The following is a 14,450-nucleotide window of genomic DNA, read 5'->3' as shown; positions in this document are numbered from 1 at the left end:
TAATTCCTCAATAAATCTAGTAAATCATGTAAATATGCTGATTTATGGTTAAGCTCCACCGTAAAGAAAAGGGACTGAAGCCACTGCTATGGTGGTGGGGTTTGCAGGGCAGCGCTCCAGTCCAGAAGGCGGCGCAGCGCGCGCACACACAGCGCTGCTGAGCCGTGTACGTGACGTCACATCCCAAACACAGACGGTGTTCGAAGAGGTTTGACGACCGGTCGACGTTTGGGGGAGAGAGAGAGACAGATTTCGGCAATTCTGGCCGTATATACTGCTTTTATTGGATTGAAGGTAACTTCCTTGACGTTTATTGGTATAATGTACCGTTTCTATCCGCTTGTATTTTCTTCCCTGTGCTTTATAAGTCGATGAAACCATCAGTGTGCCTGAAGAGAGCGCTCACGTTGATTGCTGCTGTTTAAACAACGGGGTTCTTGATCACAGCTAGCTGTAGCTATAAACATGCCTATCTGTGCAAATAGTGCACTTGGACATTGCCAGTTCTGTTGTGTTTTTTGTATGGAATGTGGAAACTACGACAACCCCTGAGTGGTGTGTTTTAGCTACGAGGAATTGAGATCAGGATTGATATCTAAATCCAGGTCCAGGAAGTCGAAATCCGTTACGGGATTTTGCCTTAGCCCAGCCGCTCTCTAAGCGGTTGGAACCTTGAGAATCCTGGAGTGGATTCCGACTGTCTGGACCTGGATTTGCCACTTTAGGAAAAAGTAGCTAGACAATATACCGTTATCGCAAGTTAAGTAGCCAAGCTTGCATATCAGCTTTATAGGTTTGCATAGGTTTACTTAGCTAGCTAGAACTAACCTCACGACCTATTTTGCTGCAGTGTGAGCCTGGTCTTGACCTGCCTTGACATACCCTCTTCTTGTCCTTTAGGGACACCATTCCTGAGCCAAGATGTCGTACATGCTCCCACATCTCCACAACGGCTGGCAAGTGGACCAGGCGATTCTGTCCGAGGAGGACCGTGTGCTCGTTATCCGATTTGGACACGATTGGGACCCCACATGCATGAAAATGGACGAAGTTTTGTACAGTATTGCTGAAAAGGTAACTAGTGTTATCTCTATATTGTTTGACTTTAAAGACTTTAGTTTAGCTTTTTTTAGTGTTGTTATGGAAGCTAAATACATTTGAAGGCTAAGATAATTTATGCCAATAGATTTACAGATAGATTAGTATATTACTGGAAATATAAAATAATATAAATAATAAAATATAAATATAAAATAAGTATTACTCTTTGAATAGTACCCTCTAGTAACCATGTTATTTTTGCTAAGAGACTTTTATTATTTTTATTGTATGTACACTGAGTCAGCTTCCTAAATATGGACTAAGCATAGTCCAGGACTGTATGTTCGAAAAGAATCTCCATACAGAATTCAGTGTCTGGGGAAAATGACCCTATATGTTCAAATGTTTGTGAATGCACGTGTTGCGCACCATCAGGCCCCTGCAACTCATCCAGAATGCAGCGGCACGGGTCGTCTTCAGTGTCCCAAAATTTAGCCATGTCACTCCACTGCTGCGTTCTCTCCACTGGCTTCCTGTAGCTGCTGCCCGCATCAGATTTAAAACACTGACGCTGGCCGAAGCCCTTCGAGCTTCAAGTACGGCTCGGCTCGACCCCCCATCCCTCAAAATCCGTGGAAGACAAGCGTCCAGGCTTTTTTCTGTCCTGGCACCAAAGTGGTGGAACGAGCTGCCCCTGGGTGTCCGAACGGCCGAGTCGCTCGCTGTCTTCAAGCGCAGACTGAAGACCCACCTCTTCAGAGAGTACTTGGACGAATAGTTCTATGGTCGCCTTATTGTATTGTGTTTAGTAATGTCTAAGCTTGGAGGTATCTTTTGTATTATTAGTCTATTCTAACTAGCTAAGGTTTTCTTGGGTAAATAGCAAAGCACTTTGTAAGTCGCTCTGGATAAGAGCGTCTGCTAAATGCCGTAAATGTAAATGTAATGTAAATGTTGCTGGCACTGATGTGCACACATACAGCTTGTATTATAGTCCCTGTGGAGAGGTATTGCTAATAGAATAGGACTCTCTGGAGCAGATACACATGAACCTTTTTGCACCATGTCTAATGCCAGACGAGGGCTAGGGGGGTATAAAGCCACCCAGCATTGAGCTGTGGAGCAGTGGAACTGGTTTCTCTGAAATGATTGATGGTGCTCCATCCTAAACATTTGGGATGAGGCAATCAGATCCTCAGCAATGCTTCAAAATGTAGTAGGAAGTGTAGTACTGGATAGTATAGATGGTTATTCCAACAAAAATGAGATTTTATTTATTTATACATAGATACATACTTACATACCCCTGATTTTGGAGTTTATGAGCAGATGTGCCAATACATATAGTCTGTTTATGTATGGAAGTCATGGGAACTGTCCTGAAAAATGTTTTCCCAAAAGGAGTGAGAGCCCTCAATGCGCTCATGCTCAATTGTTTATTATACTAATATAATTGATTTGACTAATAAGTAAGAGGCCTCAGAGGTTGAATGTAGTGTTGGTAGTTGTTCATTGATTTACTTATTTACATGTGAGGATCACATCTGTTTGCTGATTGAAAAGGTGCAAGATACACAGCTAACAAATGACTTACAAATTAGAGATGTTTCTGTAGAGTAGAATTTGTAATTCTGGTTCATTCTTATGTTTTTTCTCTCCTGTAACCCCAGGTCAAGAATTTTGCAGTAATTTACCTGGTGGATATCACTGAAGTGCCAGATTTCAATAAGATGTACGAGTTGTATGACCCCTGTACAGTCATGTTCTTCTTCAGGTAAGTTGTGTCCATCCACTTCACAATGGTTAATCCTGCTAAACCATCAGAGTGAAAGTGGTTCTTAAAGTCTCTCTAGTAATTGCATCCCTTATTTGTGGATCACGATTTACATGAGAATAGAATTAGGTTTACATAGAATAAGTAAAATACAATGTTTAACCTCTTATAAAGCCTATGGCCACTGGCGGGCTGAAAGTGTTGTTACAAACTGCTGTTACCAGAGAATAGCCCCACCAGTTTGTACAGAAGTCCCTATAGATACTGACTAATACGCCTTTTTTTAGTCTTTAGTTTTAGTCTTTAATGTTTAAACTGGTACCGTGGTATGTTTTAGCGTTTTATCAAGACAGTAAACCTTATTGTTTAGATGCAGATTGTCCAAGATGAAGCAGTGATCTGATATCCTGGTTTATGGCATGTTATAGGTCATCTGAGAAAATATCCAAAACCTAGCTGACAAAATGAGATCCATCAGAATGTATTTATTACAGTAATTCAACAACATTTCTAATAGCGTGAATGCAGGTTCATGAGAAGGTGTTTTGAGGTGGGGTTGCTGAAATTTTTATTTAATAAAATGTTAAACGGAACTTTTTTGGATAATGTATCGCAAATATAACGTCATAACACCATAATTCTAAATGAGAGGCGCCAACCATGCTTGTTCGGTTGTCTCCTTCTTGATAAGCTTTACACACAAGTTGAACAACGACTAATCAGATTGTTGATGTGTGGCGCACACCAAGCAGGAAAGAAATTGCTGTGGAGAAAAGAATGCATGTCAAAATGTGGGACGGTAATGGCATGCCCCCAAAGCAGTCAGTGGTCAGAGTTGGGAGGTTTAAAAATAAAAAATAAAAATAAAATACAGACAATCATTTTTTTGGTGATATATTGTCACAGAAATAATTGCACCAAATATCTTTTTTTTTTCTTCATGCCACTGATAACATTCCCACAGCTCTGGCAGAGAAACTGTGGCTTTGAAACCAAGTCCATTTAGATTTACTCATCCAAACTGCAGTATACTGTACAGCAGAACACTTAAAATGTCAACATAAATAAAAATTTAACACACAACGGGTCAAACTAGATAAAATATGATGACATTAAAAGAAAAAAAAATTATTCATAATTAAAAGCATTGATTTGAATGTTAATAACTGCCTAAATCACTTTTCACAGTACTGTAAATGCCAGTGTTTTATGTCTGCTATTCTTTATCACAGGAACAAACACATCATGATTGATCTTGGGACGGGTAACAACAACAAGATCAACTGGACCATGGAGGACAAACAGGAGATGATAGACATTATTGAGACAGTCTACAGGGGTGCAAGGAAAGGAAGAGGTCTAGTGGTGTCCCCCAAAGACTACTCCACCAAATACAGATACTGATTTATCGATTTACTTGATCAACTCTCCAGTCTACCCAGTGCTGTTTCCCTTTTTTTGGATACCTCCATGGGTCCGTTTGTGAACAATTTGGCCATGCGGACATTAAAGTGGCCTTGCGTTTCGATATTATTTTCCTCCTCGTCATTGCAGTTATGGTCAGAGCCTGTCATTTTTGTGTTCATCTTGTTTGTGTATTGTGAATAAATATTTCTAAGAAAATTCAGTCTTGCACTGAATTAATGCAGTGTGCAAAATTCTGATAGTGGGAGATAACCCCAACTGCCTGAGCTCAGCAAAGCCTTTCATTTGTCCACCGATGACTAGTTTAAAAAGTTTATTTTGCTCATTCTGTTTTTTATATATATATTATATAACTTAAAAGGGGGGGGGGTTGGGATATTTTTTCATGCTAATCTGAGCATACTGTAACTCAGACCAGCTACATGTTGTAAAACCTCAAACATTTAGTGTCGGTTGTGGTAAAATCATGTTTTGAAGCCACCCCCTGATTCTAACTGAACTGATATCAGGAAAAACAATATGGACATTGTAGCAGGGATATTTCTTGAAGCCTCTTAAAATGGGTTGTTTATTTCTATACATAACTGACAACTCAAAGGACCATTGAAACGCTTGTTTCTTAAAATACAAGAAATACACATTTCCAGACTTTAGGACGCTTCAAGTGTGGTTATGCCATGCAACCTCCTCTTACAAGTATGAAGGCATGCTCTTGTGCTTATATTGAATCCTTTAGAAACACCCCTTACACCAGATTTAACAGTCCTGCACCTTTATGTTCCAGAATGGGGTAGCTAAAATATGAACATTTCATATTAAAAACCATTCTATTGTTTTCATACAATTAATCAAACTGAACCATAAATGCATGGTCCAATGTTAGCATTTCCTTTCTCCAAGTAAGAGCTAGTCAAGCTTAACAAGCAGCTTGTTGCTACATCACAGAAACTAACTCCACTCATTCTCCTGCTTATTAGCTAGCACAAGCTACATAGACACTTGTTTTTCTAGTCTACTTGTCTGTTGTGGGTCATTATCTTGTCTGTTGTCTTGTTTTAGGTCATTCCCCCCGTTTGCTCAGGAAATGTAGCATTACATTTTCTTGGTCCATTAGATATATAAACAAAGCTAGCTACAGCATTGAGCGGAGTGATACATTGGAATTGATACAGGTGGAAAAAGTTGTTGCATGGTCGGACCTGTTACCATATTTGAATTATACATCAACAGCGGCAGATTCTTAAACTGCTATTCAAATACTCCCCCATATTCACTGCACTGATTTTACTTGCGCTCTGCTGCACGCCACACAGGTGCAATTGCAGTTGGGCAGTGTTCTACAAGCACTGGCTGTAGCCCAATACAACCGGAGGTATATAAACTCAGAAAAGTAGACTTTGCATCACAGTACCCCAAGGTTATATTGCACAACACCCCCTCCCCTATTCCTGTTCTGGAGTTTGGTTTCCTGGCATTAGCTTTTAAACTAACTGGAGTGAGGACACCGATTTGATTCCTGTGTCTGACCCTCTATGGGCACCAGTGTTGCTGTTAAGCTACTGCAAAGACCATTACTCCTCATTCTGCTCCAGTTCCCACCTCTTCTTTCTGTAAATCTAAGATGCTGCATGCTCTTCTGGACCACCTTGCTGATTCCATCCAATTGCACTCAGTTACTACATTGGTGGACTGCATAACAGCCAAACTCCCTACTTAAGTAGTAGTCTTGTTTTGGTTAAATGACATTAAAAAAAAAAGTAGCAGCTTAAAAACTACCAAGAATAAAGCTAACTTCAAGAACTGCATTTAAGTTATTGGCTCTACTGTTCACATTTTAATACTCTTCTTAATAAAAAGGGTATTATGTAGTACTGAAAACTTATTTCACTCAGAATGGAACTAAACAGGAACTATTATTGTGCTGTATTTCTTTTCATTTGTACCAGCTACAGAAAGATTACCACTGTGGCCAAGAGTCATTTATAATAATTCAAGTGGTTTGAAGTTATCCTGTTTCTGTATAGAAACATTGCCTTTGCTAAAGATCCCCTGTGTGCTCTTGCACACCAAGCAAATCCTGCAAACCAGTGAATTAAAAAGTGTGGAAAGCAGCAAAAGCACAAAACTCCCAGAAATCTGGGCCTTCAGCCCTGGAGTTCCCCAAACACCCTGCATTTCTGCATGAAACATGTTTGATAAAACCAATATTAGTCAAACAGGACCATTTTATTTTGTTTGACCACAAAGCAGATGGGCACAAATCTACAACACATTTTTGTAAAGAACTTCCAAACAAATGAGAGTTGAAATTAGCAGGGTATAGACAGTATATGGTGGAGAGACGTTAATACAAACGTTTACAGTGACTGCATCCGGTCAAGTCACATTTGACATAAGAAAGAGGACAGACAGCCCCCCCCCCCCCCCCAAAAAAAAAAAGTTACTCTTTACATTGTGCCCTGCTCCCCCATAAATTGATATTGGCAAATTCTTGTCTCATCTCCTCCTTCTGCACAGCAGTTCATTGTGACATCACCCCACACCTTAAATTTGACTCCATTATGACCTCACAATGAAGATACCATTCCATTACCACCTCTAAGCGTTAAAGAAGGAGGACCCCAGGTGCCCTCGATCCGCCAAGACATGTTTGCAATCTGAAGTTTTACCTTTAGTTCATTACAGGAGATGCTATGCCAACATCAACTGATATTTTGCAAATACTATTCAGTTTGTCGTCATTAATTAAAGAAAGATCCAGAACCGACACGTTAAACTTTAGCCCGAGCCTTCCTCAAGCCTTTTCCTGATCCCCTTCAACCATTCCCTACCCCAGCAAGCCAGCTCATTAAGGTCCTAATAATCAGCTGAGCTGGATCAAGTGTGTTGAGGCAGGAAATAGCTGAAACTGAACTACTTAGGCTAAGGAATTGCCTCAGATGGTTTGTGTGTCTAGAAAAGAGCTGGTTGAGCCTACAAAGCAAAGAGCACTAACGCTGTACAGACCTTTACCTGGATTTAATAGCAGATATTGTGCAGTGCAGTATAAGAATTCACCACTTAAGGTCACATGAAACAGGCCTACTAAGAAAAGGTGAACGTCTGAGAACTTGATCACGTCAGTAGCCAGTTTGTTCATGAAGACTAGAGAAGAAACAAGGGGGGGGGGTTAGATACATAGTATAAACTGCAGAATACCATCAACCTTAATGGATGAGACTTAACATCTAGATATTTTGCATTCATGGGATTTTTAAATTTATAGAATATTAATACTGACAGGTTCTAAGCAACAATCCTTCCACTACATACACACCTTCATATCAAAGCATGTCTCTTTACATGGAGTCTGAGAGGGCATGCAGACTTCAGTGGAGCACATGAAGTAGATCTAGCAGAAAGAGGAGATAAAAGGTGAATTAGAAAGAACACATGCATTCATGTTCTTTAGGGCTTTAATCATATTAATGTGAACGTTGGGTTACTGCACCTCCTCATCGAGATATTTATTGGTGGACTGGTCCATGAACTGAAAAGCGTTCACTTCAAAGCGGCGCTGGTGGCGATTCTGCGGCAGGTCGGCCATGTGGAGTATTGCAATGTTGTCAGAGTCAAGAGGGTTGGGGCAGCTGCAGAAAAAGCAAAACAACACCACTGCTTCACTTCACTGTCTCAAGTGCATCATTACTCAGGATTTTACCAAAGCAACTGAACAAGCCATACCTTCAGGGCCTAAACCTGCCAGACCACTCAATTCACATATTTATACCAAAACTATTGTTTGGCTGAGATGTGCTTTGAATCATATGCTTACTATTAAACTGGAGCAACAATGCCAATGTAGCCAACAGGCAATGGAAGCTTCTACTGTACTAGACCTGAGCAATTTCATGTTTTAGATAAATACCCAAGACAGTCCAAACTCACCACTGCTCCAAGAAATCAACACCCAAGAACTAGTAATTGTAGGCATCTGAATATTTAAAAGACACTACATCTTGTAGAAGACCTTCACACTCTTAAATTTTACTTTCTATTCAAACTCAGACAGATTTGCCAACCTACCCCTCATAGAGCAGAACCAATGCGCTCTTAGCGGACCGAGGATAGGCCACGCAGTAGTGCACCAACAGAGTGGCTTCAGGCTTTGGGGAGTTTAATCGCACTTCCAGGTACACGGGTTTCCCCAGGAGAACTCTCAAGGGCTGGTGATAATGAGGGAGGAATGTGGAGAAGGTTTTGTCTGCCAAGAAAAACAAGACTGATTTGCTAAAGGTTGAAAAAGTAAAAATAAAGCACCATCAATGAAACCTGTACTGAACTGTAGTACGAGTTTCCCTACATCATAGATCAAGTGGCCGCCATCATTTTCAAAACATACCTTTTGCAATCCTGAGCTGAACACCAAAAAGCCCCTTGGCCCTCACCAAGGCTGGCAGACTGGTACTCATCACCATGTATCCGGCAGTGGTCCAGCCTGTCGCCAGACCAGCTGGAGCTCGTAAACCAACTTTTGAGTAGCGACACTCAATCATCATCCTTAAAAGAACACAATTTTAAAGGATGCTGCCTCACATGCCTTCATCTGAAACACCACATTAACTCAGAATCTACTAGCATTTTTGTTCCATAAACACTTCTGGCCCACAGAAACATCTGGAACTGCATGGAACTGAATCACAAGCACATATTGCAGCCTTCTATCACAAAGGCCAATACCAATCAAACAACGTATTCATATTCTGAGTCTCACCTGACCGGATGATCCCTGGTGATTTTACCATACTTGAAATCAAGTGTTCTGATGGGTGCCCGCACTTCCACCAAATAAATGGTGGTGTCTCCAATGCGCTGATTTAAATAAAAAAGGTCAAATGGGATATTGAAGTTCTATCAAATGACCCAAAAATCACAGCGGTCAAAACTTACATAAGTACGAGTTCCACATTCGGTCACAGAGAATTTGAAGACGGCAAAATCTTTATTGGCCATTGCAGGTTTACAGCCACTCTGGCCTGCCACAGTCAAGCTCGAAGGATTCAGTGGGGGGTCTGTGGTGTTGGCAGAAATGGCAAAAACCAACTTGCCACCAGCCAAACAGCCTGAGAACAGAGGCATAATGAAGTAAAGCACAACTCTTTATAGTATTCAAGTAAAAATTCATTACTTAACATTTAGATTGCTCAAGTAAATGAACAGAAGATAGCCTAGGACTGAGCCCTGAGGAGCCCTCAGTACGGTTTCACAATAAGTAGTACTGCACTGAGGGCTCCTCAGGGCTTGGTCCTAGGCCCTCTTCTGTTCATTGTGAGGAATTGTGCATGTAAAGTGCCATGAAAAATTGCTTACCACAGCACAGATTTACATTTGATAAGTTGGGAAAATTTACTGTAGTTCATTAAGGTTCATTATGCATTAAATAATTGTAAAGACTTCTGAGTGTTACCCAAACCTGTTGGGCAGTACTGTAAGCAGAAGAGGGCACCTCACCATGCTGTTGGCTTGGCCATGGGATACGGGACGGGGGTAATACAGTCACAGAGGCAGGTGGCAATGGTATTCCCGGAGTGGGAGACGGAGGGACAGTGGGTTGTGAAGTGGATGCGGGCTGAACCGGGGCCTGCTGAACCGGGGCCTGCTGAACCGGGGCCTGCTGAACCGGGGCCTGCTGAACCGGGGTAGAAGTGGTAGTCGGAGAGGGCACCTCACCATGCTGTTGGCTTGGCCATGGGAAACGGGACGGGGGTAATACAGTCACAGAGGCAGGGGGCAATGGTATTCCTGGAGTGGGAGACGGTGGGACAGTGGGTTGTGGAGTGGATGCGGGCTGAACCGGGGCCTGCTGAACCGGGGTAGAAGTGGTAGTCGGAGAGGGCACCTCACCATGCTGTTGGCTTGGCCATGGGAAACGGGACGGGGGTAATACAGTCACAGAGGCAGGGGGCAAAGGTATTCCCGGAGTGGGAGACGGTGGGACAGTGGGTTGTGGAGTGGATGCGGGCTGAACCGGGGCCTGCCAAACCGGGGCCTGCCAAACCGGGGCCTGCCAAACCGGGGCCTGCCAAACCGGGGCCGAAGTGGTAGTCGGAGAGGGCATCGGAGCAGGGCTCACGCTACAGGAAGCTGTGGCAATCTCCGTTTGTCCCTCACTGAAATACACAATCCTCAGAGTACAACTGCCCTCCTGCAAACCAAAAAACACCCACACAATTTAGAGCAATTTTGAGCCACATTAAGGGGGGGGGCACATGTGAGTAGTGAGAGTATGGAAACACATGACAAAGCAATACCTAAATAAAAGCATGGACACTATATAAAACTAAAAGTGGACAAAGGGAGCCAAACACACACAAATACAAATTCCCATTGACCAAAATGTAGCAAGCAGGCTCATTCATCCCCACGTTCCTCACCTGAACAGGGAGTTTACAGCAGGCGTAGTTGATATGAAGAACATTCCTCCCACGCTGTGTAGCCAGAGAGTGGCCGCACGTGTTTGGAACCTCCTTGACTGGATTAATTTCTGATGGCAATCAGAAAAATAAAACTTCTGGTCAGCACAAAATAAGTCTGACAGGTTAGGGTTAGGCAAACCATTTCAGCATTTACATCCAAAAGATTAATAGGAACATTTCTAAGTAAATTTCCTGAAACAATTTACATTTCTACTGAAGTCTACTTAAACAAATGTAAATATAATTTAGAATTATGGTTCTAGGTAGTTTTTTGATACATTGATACATGCACTTATTTGTTGATCAGCTGAGAGATACAGTACTGACATCTAAAATGAAAGAAGCATGCGGACTGATGCAGCTCCACCTTAGTCATGCAAGTGTAAGTAGTGCAGTTAGCAGCATTTCAACCCATAGTGGCAGTGACCGAGGCACCATTCTCCCCATTTTGAGTCAAGGGAGCATTAAAATTTTTGAAATTTATTTGAAGGTAAATGGTTCCTGGAAATGTTGCTTTAATAGTAGTTTATGACACATCATAGAGAAACCTCACAAGTCAGGACTGCTGCGTTTGAAGCCTTTACAGGCTCCTGCCACGACACAAAGTGGTTACAAAGATCCAGAATACATTGTTTGCCCTCTATGGCAAGGCTTAAGCCTGAAAAGATGTTCCTGTGGAGGGGAAAAAAAAAAAAAAAAAAAAAAAAAAAAAAAAAAAAAAAAAAAAACACACACCACACTACTACTACTACCACCACCACCATTTTCCCATTAAATATAAAAAACCCTCAAAACCCAAGTTGTGTGGTGGTTTTGGGCATCACATTTAAATAGAGGTTATGTTGTAGACCAGAGGTTTCTAACCCTGGTCACTGATGACTCCAGGGCCAGCACATTTTGTGGGGTTTCTGCTCCAGCACACTACAGCTCATTAGTAATTAGCTGGACCAGGTGGGTTGGGAGCGGGTCAAGAGTAAAATGTGCAGGGTAGGATCAGAGTTGGGAGCCTCTACTGTAGACAGCCCATCCCCTCTACATTTACCAGTCCTCTCCAAATAACGATTCAGAATATAACAGTTTAAAATTAACAAATAAAAAGTCATAAATGTGCAAGCTAAGAACAATAGAAAACTTGTCCCCATCACAGAATAATTTTATATATATATATATATATATATATATATATATATATATATCTTATCTTAGAGGCTCATATGATTATTGTGGTCCTACGTTGTAAAGAATAGTCTACTTACCAAAGACCTTGACCTGAGAGAGTACACCTGAGGGCAAAACTACGTGCATAGCATTTGCCCTACAGTAAACCAGGTATTTAGGTCTGTCCCCTGGCCCATCCTCAGGCCATGCGGGTACAGGTGTTTGAGGGAGATGCGCTGTGGCCCCCTGTTCACAGACGAACCACCCGTTTGAGTTAAGCTCGGTTTTCAAACCATCCCCCCTCGAATGTGGAGCAAAAACCAGCCCAGCGTACCACAAAACCAGACTCAGGACCACTCCGGATCTTGCTGAAGCCATGTTTGGGGTCAAAGCCCCAGAAAGCAGTAGGAACCTGCTACCGCCCCAAACGGCCTTTAGAAAGTAGCTAGGGAGGTCTGTGGTGATTAATCCCACCTGGGGCCTAATTTAGACACTAAAATGGGGCTGGGGAATATAGGAATCTGATTCGATTCACTTGAAGTAAGGATGAGCTGAACGAGGCTTTTGAAGCAGTAGAAGAATCGATGCTTCGAAGCATTTGAAACACAGCTCCACCACGCCACCTGTTGTGCAATTAAAATACTACACCACCCTTGCCCGATTCACTTGTGTATGAGTTATGCCTTATCTAAAACGAAACCAGAGCACCATGTAGTGATGTTGGCATGTTTTTCTTATTGTAGTTGACTGTACGTCTGTATAAATATGTAAAATATGTAGAAATATGTAAAAAAAAATATGTATGTTTTTAATATGTGAGTTTTTTCAGGGACTTTTATTCTTTTTATTAGTTTGGGGACAGCACCTGCCATTCAAAGTTTTGTTATCTTTTTAAAAGGAAAGTCAAACAAAGACTTTAATTATATTTATTGAAATATATTTTAGACCAAATATGCGTTTCAGTGACGTACGTGGCGTCACGTGATCGCCGCTATACACCACTGTTTTGATGCGGTACAGGCAGGACATACAGACATCTTACGATGTACGTAGATACGTGCTGTAACTGTTTAATAGATTTTTTTATTTTAAAGAAGGCTCTATTAGTCCAATATAAATATTTATCTCTCATTTTCAAGGGTAACAAAAATGGTCTTTTGCCTGAGAAGGTACACTTATGAACATAAAACTTAAAAGCCATTGATAGTATAGTATTACATTTATTATATATACCGTACATATGCTTTTCCAAAAGACCAAATAATATATGTTTCCACAATAATTATGTAATTAAGATGGCAGAGAGGAGGACCCTGCACAAACTACTCTCCATCATGGACAATGATGGTCACCCACTACACACCATCATTATGGACCAAAGGAGCAAGTTCAGTGGCAGGTTGCTCTCACAGAGCTGCTCTACAGACAGACTCAGGAGATCCTTTGTTCCGAGAGCGATCAGGCTCTTCAGCTCTTCCCAATGGGGCCAGAAGAGGGAGGAGGAAGGATGAGGACTGAGTCTCTTATGTTCAATCATAGGTTTATTTATCTGCACTGTTAACACTTTACTTTACATCCGGTACATCTGCACTACTGGACACTACTGACAATTTACTTTACCTAAATACCAATATATGCACATATTTATTCAGTAATCAGTATCATCTGTCTGCTTTATTCCTTCTTTATAACTGCACTGCCTTTCATCTCTATTGATTCATTCATTCTATTTGTTGTTATTATTGTAATTATTGACTTGTATTACTGTGCTGTATTGTGCAATTTCTATCCATCCATCTTTCTATCTATCTAATTATGAAAATATTATCCACAATAAAAGCACTGAGGTTCTACTGAGCAGCAACACCTGCACAAATAAAGGTGCATGTATTTGTCACTGTACACTGTACAGCAAAATGTGTCCTCCGCACTTAACCGATAACAGGGTTGTGGGTTTGATTCCCGGGCCCTTTACCCTCTCTGCTCCCTGGGCGCTGGAGTTGGCTGCCCACCGCTCTGGGTGTGTGTGTGTACTCACTGCCCCTAACACATGTGTGTGAGTGTGTGTTCACTACCAGATGGGTTAAATGCAGAGGACACATTTCACTGTACAGTCCACACTGTACAGTGACAAATACGTGCACCTTTACCTTTTTACCCATCTGGTAGTGAACACACACACACACACACACACACACACACACACACACACACACACACACACACACACAGCCAACTCCAGCGCCCAGGGAGCAGAGAGGGTAAAGGGCCTTGCTCAAGGGCCCAACAGTGGCAGCTTGTCGAGCCCGGGAATCGAACCCACAACCCTGTTATTGATAGCCCAGCGCTTTAACCGCTGAGCCACCACTGCCCCTAGGCAATAGGACCTCCATGGAAGAGAGTCTTCAGAAAAAAACCTCTCCTGTGTCCTTAGCACTAAAATCAGTGTCAAAGATTATAAAAGGAGGCATTTTAAATGCATGATGTTTGTGTGATGCAACAGAATAATTTATTTTGGGTCCAAAACAGTCATTTATTGTAAAAGAGAAAGATTTTCAGAGGTGTATATAAAGTTCCTTTACTAGTTTTCTTCACAA

At 41.7% G+C, this 14,450-nt stretch overlaps 2 protein-coding genes across 2 annotated transcripts; one reads left to right on the top strand and one right to left on the bottom strand.

Moving 5' to 3' along the window:
* The first annotated feature begins 181 nt into the window (after positions 1 to 181).
* txnl4a (thioredoxin-like 4A) lies at positions 182 to 4,438 on the top strand. Its single transcript, XM_072674626.1, has 4 exons — positions 182 to 294; positions 901 to 1,074; positions 2,712 to 2,815; positions 4,048 to 4,438. Exons 2-4 carry the CDS (start codon positions 922 to 924, stop codon positions 4,217 to 4,219), a joined length of 429 nt encoding a protein of 142 aa, XP_072530727.1. The 5' UTR covers positions 182 to 294; positions 901 to 921; the 3' UTR covers positions 4,220 to 4,438.
* A 3,106-nt stretch (positions 4,439 to 7,544) lies between these two features.
* On the bottom strand, positions 7,545 to 12,231 carry LOC140551047 (uncharacterized). Its single transcript, XM_072674415.1, has 9 exons — positions 11,952 to 12,231; positions 10,654 to 10,763; positions 9,731 to 10,424; positions 9,170 to 9,342; positions 8,994 to 9,091; positions 8,622 to 8,779; positions 8,306 to 8,483; positions 7,731 to 7,869; positions 7,545 to 7,631 (listed from the first exon to the last, which is right to left on the bottom strand). The coding sequence occupies exons 1-9, from the start codon at positions 12,229 to 12,231 to the stop codon at positions 7,545 to 7,547; spliced, it is 1,917 nt and encodes a 638-aa protein (XP_072530516.1).
* Between the last annotated feature and the right edge of the window lie 2,219 nt (positions 12,232 to 14,450).

This window comes from Salminus brasiliensis, chromosome 3, assembly GCF_030463535.1.
Source record: "Salminus brasiliensis chromosome 3, fSalBra1.hap2, whole genome shotgun sequence".
In the NCBI taxonomy this organism is placed as follows: Eukaryota; Metazoa; Chordata; class Actinopteri; order Characiformes; family Bryconidae; genus Salminus; species Salminus brasiliensis.
This window is presented reverse-complemented; position numbering and strand designations above follow the sequence as displayed.

Coding starts and splice junctions, on each gene's coding strand:
- txnl4a (XM_072674626.1), top strand. CDS start 922: ATGTCGTACATGCTCCCACATCTCCACAACGGCTGGCAAGTGGACCAG. Junction 1,075..2,711: donor TGTACAGTATTGCTGAAAAG/GTAACTAGTGTT, acceptor CTGTAACCCCAG/GTCAAGAATTTTGCAGTAAT. Junction 2,816..4,047: donor ACAGTCATGTTCTTCTTCAG/GTAAGTTGTGTC, acceptor TCTTTATCACAG/GAACAAACACATCATGATTG.
- LOC140551047 (XM_072674415.1), bottom strand. CDS start 12,231: ATGGCTTCAGCAAGATCCGGAGTGGTCCTGAGTCTGGTTTTGTGGTAC. Junction 8,780..8,993: donor ACCAGGGATCATCCGGTCAG/GTGAGACTCAGA, acceptor TGTTCTTTTAAG/GATGATGATTGAGTGTCGCT. Junction 8,484..8,621: donor TCAGCTCAGGATTGCAAAAG/GTATGTTTTGAA, acceptor TTTTCTTGGCAG/ACAAAACCTTCTCCACATTC.